Here is a 10992-nt window from a genome sequence, read left to right as displayed (position 1 = left end):
AATCTTTTTTTTTGTATTGTAATTGGCTTGAAAAAAAATGAAATGATATCAGGATTTGTCAATGGCCATATCTTTGAGTTAGAAATTATCTTTTAAAAATCTAATTATCAAAACCAGTGAATGTGTAATTGTCAGTATACGGTTTCAGGAGATTTTGGGCAAGCTCTTTAAAAATTCTGTATCATCATATTCATTCTCTTCTTGGTAAAGTTCAAATTTCACCCTCTGGTGTATTGTCGAACTCTTTTGTAGTGCTAAATAACAACACTATATAAATTCAGTGGAATATCTTGTGTTATACAACTCGCTTTGTTGGTTATGTCATCAAAGTTTGTCTTTCTTTCGTTTTGTTTCTTCTTTTACTTAACACTTATACTCTGGTATTTTGCATTGCCACATTCCCTATGCTAAATTTTTGCCAAGTGGAATATCTATACATGTATATAGAACATTTCATTTATTGGATTGTATTTGGTCTAGTTTCCATGATGCAACACAGATCCCTTCCAAACACGATTTGCTGACAATGTTTATGCAATCCGTACTGGTCAGGTGTAGTTTTTTCTTGTTGTATTAACGCATTATTTAAAGATCTCCTACTTTTACCACACAAGTATGAAATGTCTGACAACAGATTAGTTAGAATACAGTTGTAATACAACCGATCTTTTTAACAATTCCGTGTGTAAATAGCTAAGAGATATTTAACAATTGAATACCAATCAGTTATTCTGATCAGTCCATTTAAGAAGCAGACTAGCTTTGATAAAGAGTGAGATTTTAAAGGTTTTCGAATTGGAAAAAAGTTGTGAGCAAAAAGTATCGTACTGACAAAAAGTAAACCGGTTCTATTGGGGGAAAATTACAATGATGGTAGTGCTAGGTATCGTTATTTCCATGCTTCTGTTACCGGGACAGTCTTTTGGCGGTACGTCGACCGACTACGACAACCTTTACAACACCATCTTGACAGGATACAACAAAGATGGCAGACCAGTACTGGACCAGGGCACTGCCATAAATGTCACGATATCCTTCACCCTGATCGCCATTGCCAACTTGGACGAAGTTACGAGCGAGATGATCACTGTCGGAAGCTTCACCATCGCTTGGAAAGACGAAAAACTCCGCTGGACTCCATCCTCGCACGGGAACACTTTAACGCTAACTATTGATGAGTCCGTGGTGTGGAAACCTTCAATGACTTTCCTTAACCCCATGTCAACCAACGTGGGCCTTCTCGGCATGAAGCAGTCTAGAATTAAATATTTCGAAGATGGGTCCGCCTATTGGATGATTGCTGATCGGTATCAAACAACCTGTGATTTTGACACCAGATATTTTCCTTTCGATGAGCAAACATGTGACATGAGAGTCATGGCTTGGGATTACACTACAGAGGAAGTTTCAATGTATCCAGAAAAAACTACTGTCGACCTAAACTATTACAGTGAAAACGGAGCTTGGGAGCTGGTGTCCACCGAGACCAGAACTGAGGCTCTTTCGACCTATTCTGTTGTCGTGTTTAGTCTGAAACTGAAGAGGCGGGCTATGTTTTTCGTTACCAATCTTCTGATCCCCGTGTTTACGATTTTGATGTTGAACACTTTGGTATTCATTTTGCCATCAGACAGCGGTGAGCGCGTGGGCTACTCCATCACGTGTCTCCTAGCTTTGGCGGTTTTTCTTACTTATGTGTCAGAAGGTCTGCCGCAAGTTTCTAAACCTATGCCGGTGATGGGGTACGTGTTGACCGTGTATTTACTTATCTCTGCATTAATTTGTGTGGAGACGATATTTATCTTGCGTTTGCACCATAAAGACGAGAACGAACAAATGTCTCCTTTTTTCACAAAAATATACAATATTCTTACTTGTTCGACCTGTAAGAAAAGGTCAGGAGCTGTCGAAACATCCTCGTCGCACATCGACTTAGAAAAAGTGAAGGAATTCAATGACGAAAAGAAACCAGAGCCATTGTCACTCACATGGAAGAAACTTTCATCCCGTTTGGACAAGATATGTTTCATTAGCAACTTGTCTGTTGTAGTCTTTGTTGCCGTTATATTTTTTCTGCTTGTGACTGTGAAGTTGTAAGTGGGGAAATTCTATTATTTGACAATTTTACTCTTGATGCTTCTCTTAGTTCAATCCTGGGTATCAAAGGATGATCAAGCAATGTTAACCATTTCACAAATTAATAAGATATAGGTAAATCACCATTTCTAATTAGTTCGCTTACAAAGCTTTTGTGAAAAGAATGATATTCCAGTACCTGGCAAATCAGAGTGTACAAAGAAGTCATCTGAAGGGCGGTGTTTATTTGACTATTAATTAGACATCAATGCAGAAAACTAACATAAAAAATAGCAACACAGAGAAACGAAGATAAAACGGGTTTCCATAAAATAATGCATCGGATTTTATTGCAAGATACTTCTTATAAATGAAGATAGCTAGAGATTGATATACGTTTTTTTTTCTCTCTCTAAAAAATGTTACACATTGCAATATCGCATACATTAGCATACAATGGTGTTAAAAGTTCACGATTTCTATTAAAGTACCAATCGCGATGGTTTTAATTTCACGCTGCTTAAAAATCAATTGATCAGAATATAAGCATTGAAACGTTTTTGAAAACTAATGATAGTATTCACGATGGGTTTAATTTCGCGGGAAAATATTTAATCGCATAATATACATAGTGAAATTAAAACCATCGTGATTATTTGCCAATCTACAGTATCAGATCCACACTGATCAAATTTTGATAGCAGTGAATACTTGGGGCTAGGATAGTATTGTAAATTGGTTGTGTTTTCATGGTTGTCAAACACCTTTGGTTCTTTTCAAGGTTAGATACAAACATTTTCAATTCATTAAATGATAAAGTCTAAACGAGACAATTTTCATTTCAATAATCATACAGACGGTATCGATTGGTGATATGATTGTTATGTAGGCATGACATCAACCAATATCATGTAATGTATTAAATAAAACAATTGCCTGTTCTGAAATAAACTTTTATATTACTATGACTTTTTAATCATATTGATCGGATCGCAATTTTCAGATTTGTTATTCCACTGTATTAACTTTCTTTTGTACTTCAGTCAACATTACATTTCTTTGACCTCAAATTGTTTTTGTGGTTTACATCTAAGTACATCTAGTTTTTACAAACTTAAGTTAAATGACGTTCTTTTTGACAAGCATGGCTTGAATGTGATGTGTAAAATATTACAGCTAAAGATAGTTACTTAAAATATAAAGGATTTTTAAAAACCAAAATGCTCTAGATGAAATGATATTTTATACTTTTAAGTACCATGCATTAGGCAAATTCTTGTTAAGAATTTCAACATCCCATTTAAATCCGATATGTGAGGAATTGTCCCACAAATGGCGTAGGCAGAACACAAATCTTAAAGTCTGTTCACTGCAACTAAGCGTCTATGTTTTTTTCCATGATCCTTTGACAAACAATTTTTAAAAAATCCAGTCAATGTTTTATTTGATTCTTGAAAAAGAAGAAGAAGTAAAAACTAGTCATGTCAGGAGGCGCAGTATGCGATGTAAAAAATTTCCAGTATTTTCGTCGTTGTTAAACAATTCACGTCGTTTACGATAATAATAACGTTTTATTTCCTAAAATGTATCGGGAAAAGTTCTCTGGATATGTAAAACAACAGTGATTGGTATTATTTTAGTTTACTATTTACATTTGCTGCCGATCACTGAAAGGTTACATATTTTATATGTATATGCGGTTGGAGATATATACATGTAATAGGTAAGTAAGTCAAAGTTTTGTGGCTGAATTTTCTCCCAACTGATATCTGCTATTTAATTGGGGATATAACAAAGCCCATAGGTGCCAGCCAGTTAGGAAGTTAGGAAAATATTTCATCTTCGAGCTACCATCAGGGCAATCGGTATACGCCCATGGAAGAGCTTATTTATGAATTCAAAGAAAAGAAAGTTTCAATACTGCTAGGAACCTCTATGATACTCGTTGTAAATTATACAGCTTTGTAAAAAGTAATTAATTAAAATTATATAAAAACAAGTATTTATTGGGGTGACAGAGAACTTTTTAGAAGAAGACTTTTAAAATATCATGTCATTTCATTGTTTTTTAATCTGATTAAAATCAGCAGTTCTGATACGCTACCGCTCTCGAATCGTTCAAGAGCAGTAGCGAATCAGAACGGCTTATTATAATCTGATTGATTGATTTTGAAGTATACCATTATCTGCCTTTTACCCCTTTGGAATAGGAACCTTGTGTTAAGATCAACATACATGTATTTTCCCTTTTACATGATACTATGTAGAGGAGAACACTGTGCATTGATGTACAATTTACCTTATAACCTGTAGGTTTTTTTTTTTATAGCAGATCAATACTAGTACCTAGATATATCATGTTACACTTTAAAAAAAATTACATATTGATATGTCAGCCCCCAGTATAGGTTAGACATCAATTTTATGAAATAAAAAGTATGATATATTAACTCAAAATATAAACAAACTTAGATAAACCTTATGAAAAGAAGCAAAATTGTATATGTCACAATTACGGCCCGCCAAATTCGCACCGACTGTTAATTATAGTTTACGAATTTTTCATCTGAAAACCATATTTAAAGATTGTAAAACGGATACGAATGCAAATATAAGTTTTCTTATCCATAAATAACGTTTACAACAGATTTTTTGCTGATAGATACAGATTCATATCTTTAAACTATAATTTACATTCGTTAGCTTTGGTTAAGAGTTGTTAATCATAGTTTCACAATCGTGAAACTATATTTATCAGATAAACTATGTTTTGCAATCTCAAATGGTTGTCTTCAGTGTTAATTATAGTTTTACACTTCTAAAACAGATGAATGTGTTAACTATGGTTTGCAGAAGTGAAATATAGATCGTTATAACTACAGTTTTCCGTCCGCAAACTACAGTTTACAGCCGATAAACCTAGTTAATCGACTAATTCAACTGCATTTTGTAACAAGCATAATATTAGAGGCGATAAGAAATTTTTGTCAAATATACGATCAAAAAATCAAAACTTTTTTTTTTAAATACTCCTTAAATGTACCCACATTCAAAATGCTTGTCTTATACTTTTGCAGCACGAAAGTCTCATTTAAATGATTCATTCCACCTTAGATTACTTTGCCAATATACTTCTCAAATTATTATTTATTAGTGACCAAAAGTATTTGCAAGTGTTTTAGAATAATCATGGATAACTGTTTTTATTTTACCATCCCTTGAAAAGGCGATATAACTTTCTAAACATTTTTATTGCAACAATTTTTTTGTATGATGTCGAATTTTGAAAGGGCGTTTCTTTGAAGGGAAAAAGCTTCTGGGTAAACTAAAATTTCCTTAACAAAGTTGTAAACAAAGTATGATAAAAATCTATATTTATTCTAGTAAAACTAGAAACATAAACTTTCTTTATAAAAATTTAATTGAAAAGAATTGCTTAAAAAAAGGAGCTAAATGTACTAAAGATGTCCAAAATTATATTAAATATTGCATTTTACGAGAAGTGTAGAATCGTAGTAAAATGGCGTCGACTGCGTTTGAGGCGGCTTGTGTAGCACCTCTTTCCTTAAGAGAAGGAGCGGTAACAAATACAATTTTTATAAAGATCTGAACTATCTCCGATCCTCAGCCATGTTCGATAACTCTAAATTATCCAGAATTTTTTTTTTCGTATCATAAATTTGCCTTTTAAATAGACAAATTTAATTAGCACTGAACTGTTAATACTACCCATTGCTATTCAATGTACTGTTTGGCTTGGTGGATTCACGGCGACCTTCTACTTAAATGAATAGGTATTTGAGCCACCTTTGCACAAGATTAAACCTTCTTTTTCTAATTTGATCTCAACTCGTATGTTTATTCCATTGCATGTATATCTATTGTGGTCAAAGTTGCAATAAATTCGTAAAATTTTGGATACCATAAACAAATTTCTTTTTATCTTATTTCATTTATAAAGTTTGAAGGATAAATAACACATTTTTATGATGAAAAAAATACTTTCAAACTAAGGATCGGAGAATCTTAAAGCACTTTCTAAAGCAACATAATTGCTTAGAAAATTCAAATGCATTTTTTGATCTAGTAGTCAAACAAAATACAATACTATTTTTTTTTATAGTATAATAACACGAGTATGATGACAACTAAGTGGAAAAATGAACCGACGAAAAACAATTAGTCGAATGCTGAACGACACATATCTGGAAGACAGACATTCGACATTATGTATTGAATGGTGTTTGGAATCGCCAGATCGTTTGTTCTTAGGCAATATTTCATCAACTAGAAAAGCATAGTGAATACGCATGATCATCATGGATGTTTTGCTTGGGTTTACTTCCCATTTAACGTGGGATGATCTCGAAGAAGACACTGGTTGTCCCGAAAATTGGTGATTTTTAGTAGTCGTGTGGTTGGTCATTTCTTATGTTCTTTATTATCTACTAGTATTGCCTGTTTAGTATTGTTTAGACCCGATAACTTAAAATGCTTATTGAGGTTTATGATTGCACAAAATGCAACCGTTGCTATTTATTTTGTATCTAGCAAAAGTAAATGATAACCTTGCGTTTTCTTTAACCTTTCACATTCATGTACAATGTACACGGACTTCTGTGCGCTGCGAGAGGTTTAAAACAGTTTTGATATGAAATATCCATTTTGGTAGGCATGGATTTGAATATCAAGCTAGAAAACAAACACTTCTTGAAATAAATGATATTGTAGTTTTCCAATATCCCGTATACATATTCAATGCACATTAATCCGCTGATTATGTAATTATTTGACCCAAAAATGACAAAGGGAAAAGCGTGACAAAAGATTAAATAGCCAAAATCGTCTTTACATTGTATTTTTTTTTTAAAAACGTCTACTATCATTGAATATCTGAATACATTCTAGGGCAATTTGATCAGCCTATTAAGACTTAATGAAAACATGTTAACTTTTCACTTTAAATTTTGAAACATAAACTAGCCCGTACCATCCTTTGTTGCATTACAAATACAGAGAGATAGAGAACCAGACGAGTTTTCTTTTTCTACTCGTTTTGAAAGTAGGAAAATAGGTCTTCATCAAGAGAAAAAAAATGAAGCCCGTGCTGTTTGTGGTTTTCCATATAATCCTGTTACCAAATCAGTCTCTTGGCTGGAATTTGACGGAGTACAACAACGTTTACAATGCCGTCTTGTCCGGATACAACAAGGATGCAAGACCAATCATGGACCAGACCAAAACCATAAATGCCACGTTAGACTTTTATCTGAGAACAATCGCCAACCTTGACGAAGTTTCCAGCGAGTTGGTGACCGTTGGTCTCTTCACAATCATATGGAGAGACGAAGTAATCACCTGGAACCCATGGTCATACGGCGGCACGGTATCGGTAAACATCGACGAATCTCTGGTGTGGAAACCATCTATGACACTCCTTAATCCAATGTTTACTAATGTTGGTCTGCTTGGCTTCAAGCAGTCTAAAATACAATATTTCTACGATGGACTCGCTTACTGGAACATAGCTGATCGGTATCAAACAACATGTGACTTTGATACAACATATTTCCCTTTTGACAAACAAACCTGTGAAATAAAAATCATGGCTTGGGACTACACTACCCAGGTAGTCATGATGTATCCGTTAGTCTCAGTTGTCAATTTGACATATTTCACTGAAAACGGAGCCTGGGAGTTGCTGTCAACAGAGACCAGATCTGAAACTCTGTCCTACTACTCCGTCGTAGTATTCAGTCTAAACTTGAAGAGGCGGGCTTTGTTTTTCGTTACCAATCTTCTGATCCCCGTGTTCACAATGTTGATTTTGAACACATTAGTTTTCATTTTGCCACCAAACAGCGGCGAACGTGTGGGCTACTCCATCACGTGTCTCCTTGCTTTGGCGGTTTTTCTTACTCTTGTATCAGAAGGTCTTCCGCAAGTTTCTAAACCTATGCCAGTGATTGGATATGTGTTGACAGTTTATTTAGTTATCTCTGCGTTAATTTGTGTCGAGACAATATATATTTTGCGCCTTCATTTCCGAGAAGAAAATGAAAAAATTGCATCATTTTATGTTAAAATCTACAGATTATTTACTTGTTCTTTCCGTACTTCCGGCAACAAACGGACTGGAACTGTGAGAAACTTTTCATCAAACGTCGACTTAGAAGACATCAAAGACCCAGAAAAATCGGAGGCTGCACCCTTGACATGGAAGATTCTGGCATGCTGTTTAGACCGAATTTGCTTTCTAAGCAACCTGTCTATTGTTGTCTTAGTGGCTATTGTGTTTTTCGTGATCGTCAATGTGATGTCTTAATTAGGCTAAAAAATTTGGACACGTACTTTTCTTTTAAATTTCTACACGTTTATAATAATCATTAAATCTTGAGTTGGACCTTATTTTTTAATTTGCTCACTTCAATATCCAAACATCAGAGAGAAAGAGAAATTTACTTTGGAATACTTATTCATTTAACCGGTCTAATTTCTAAGTATATAAGAAATAAAGGCAAGATAAGCAAAAGCTAATACAAGATTTGCGAGATCCTCGTCGTCTCATGTTTTTTCCCCGCTTCAATCCAGTTCTGGTCGTATTTTTTTTCTGAACAGTTTTGCGTGATACATGTGTAAGTTACAACTTATTTCTTTATCAGATATTTTGAACTTTTTAAATCCCTTTTCTCATTATGGATGTTGAAAACAATAAACAACTGAAAATGATATAAACTTGTTGTTTATACCTTTTAATGATGGGTACGACCATTTAGACGGACTATACATTTGTGTGTGTGTGTGTGTGTGTGTGTGTGTGTGTGTGTGTGTGTGTGTGTGTATATATATATATATATATATATATATATATATATATATATATATATATATATATATATATATATATATATATATACTAATAAGTTAAATGGAGTTGTAATTTTAACAATTGCACGATCAGCTATAGATATGTCTTCCTATCTGTAATTATAGTGTCAGAATTTGGATAAAAATTATATCAAGTATTTCCAAGAAATGTTCTTAATCTACTTAAACTCGAACAACTCCTGCGCTCAAAATGGGGGAAGAAATGATTTGGCAAATCAAAGATACCAACAATGATACAAAGATAAATTTAAAAAAAAAATCTGAAAACATTTACTCCACTTTCCACACTCATTTTGATGTTAGTTCTTCAACAAATATTATGTTTACTTTACTTTAATTTAAAATTTAAGAGTACAGCAATATTAATAACTATATACAATGCCAAACTGACATTGCTAATAACACACACACAAAAAGAAGTTTTAATATAATAAACCAATTCTGGTTTGAATGTATTTTAATCGGTAAAAAAATAAAAAGTCTAATATTTAGAAAATGCGACCTTATTTTGTTCAATATTCACTACATATAGTTGCAGGTCTGTAGCTCTAGGTCTAAAAAAACAAACTCGGATGGACGAACAAGTACGATCGACCTTGACCTGTAAATTATATAAGTAAAGTCCAGAATTGACTTTGAAATTAAAAAAGGAAAAAGGGTCCAATTTGTTTTTACAATTCATTTTTAAACATTTAAAATAATATATTAGTTGGATACATTCCAGGTAACTTTGCTCAGTTTACAAGTATTTAGACTGTTACAATAAGTGTTAAATTAAACGTTAAATCCTTCTGGGTAGACATATCTTTAAATGTAGCATTAAAGACGCACCATAGAGATAGGTCACTGTGCTTTACCTGTTACAAAACACTATAAAGTCTGTCCCAAGTTATTGCTTCCATCAATATTTGATGATTTTTAATAAAAATACACATACCTGTGAAAGAAATACAATTGAAACGATGAAAGGGAATATATCCAAGATATTTTCATTGAACAATTATCCCTTTTCACTCATAAAATTTCACAGGAACGAAAACAATTTTCTTACGGAGATTTGTAATGGGAAATGTTTACAACTTTTCTCCATTCGGAATACACTCGGACTACATCGCGCAATTTTTCAACATTATCATCCGGGCTTATTAATGGCTGATGCAATGCAAATTCTCCGTAGACTTTCAATTTTTGGATGTGTATTGAAACCTGAAGCGGTAGAGGGGGCGTTTCAAAACAGATAATCTGGACATTTTTCTTATTAGTGGATGACGTAGTTTGAGTACAAAGGTATTTACTATTATTGAAATATCAAGCAAAAAGTGGTGGAAGCAAAAACTCGGGACAGACTATAGCTAACGATAAGTTGAAGAATTCCTCCAGATGAACAAAAGAATAAAAGAAAGATAGTTCTTTTTGTGTGTTTCTGTTTATGGTCCATTAATTTACTTTTGGATTGATGCTGACAGAGTAGAACAACTGTAACAACACTATTTAAAAACAACAAGGATGGCAGATCCGTTCTGAACCTCAGCAATACCATTCTTAACAAGTAAAAGTATACCATCGCTAACTTCAAAGAAAGAAGGGTACAGGAAGATGATACTGTCAACTTTTACTTTTATATCCCGTAATTTGAGAATATCAATTTAACCGAGTTGTGAAATTTTCGTGAAGACGGAAATCAGCGAAGATTTTTAATTCTTTTAACAGACATATAATCCAAGATCATGCCGAATTTTTATTCGATTACTCTCTCCCACGCTTTGTTTCATTCTCCATAATATGCAAGATCCCGTTTGATTCGAAGTATCTAACTTTTTACAGTTACATGTATACCAGTATTTCTGTGACATTTTCAAATATTTTTGTCCTCATTATAACGGATTCTCAACTATATATATGTAAAGTGTTAATTGTGACTGTGTTTTTAAGAGGAGTAAATGGAAAAAATGTTCCTTTATTTGTTACTATGAAGAAAACATTTTCATTTTCTTCCTTATACTTTGAATAACAAATCAAGACATTAAG

General features: G+C 33.3%; 2 protein-coding genes across 2 annotated transcripts; both read left to right on the top strand.

Annotated features, from left to right (window-relative positions):
* The first annotated feature begins 832 nt into the window (after positions 1 to 832).
* On the top strand, positions 833 to 3477 carry LOC128188715 (neuronal acetylcholine receptor subunit alpha-2-like). Its single transcript, XM_052859936.1, has one exon. It carries the CDS (start codon positions 868 to 870, stop codon positions 2095 to 2097), a length of 1230 nt encoding a protein of 409 aa, XP_052715896.1. The 5' UTR covers positions 833 to 867; the 3' UTR covers positions 2098 to 3477.
* Positions 3478 to 7073: 3596 nt separating this feature from the next.
* Positions 7074 to 8798, top strand: LOC128189373 (neuronal acetylcholine receptor subunit alpha-6-like). Its single transcript, XM_052860956.1, has one exon. It carries the CDS (start codon positions 7172 to 7174, stop codon positions 8399 to 8401), a length of 1230 nt encoding a protein of 409 aa, XP_052716916.1. The 5' UTR covers positions 7074 to 7171; the 3' UTR covers positions 8402 to 8798.
* Positions 8799 to 10992: the final 2194 nt, after the last annotated feature.

The sequence above is a fragment of the Crassostrea angulata genome, chromosome 6, assembly GCF_025612915.1.
Source record: "Crassostrea angulata isolate pt1a10 chromosome 6, ASM2561291v2, whole genome shotgun sequence".
NCBI classification, from domain to species: domain Eukaryota; kingdom Metazoa; phylum Mollusca; class Bivalvia; order Ostreida; family Ostreidae; genus Magallana; species Magallana angulata.
The sequence above is the reverse complement of the archived record's forward strand: the minus strand, read 5'-3'. Positions and strand labels throughout refer to the sequence as shown.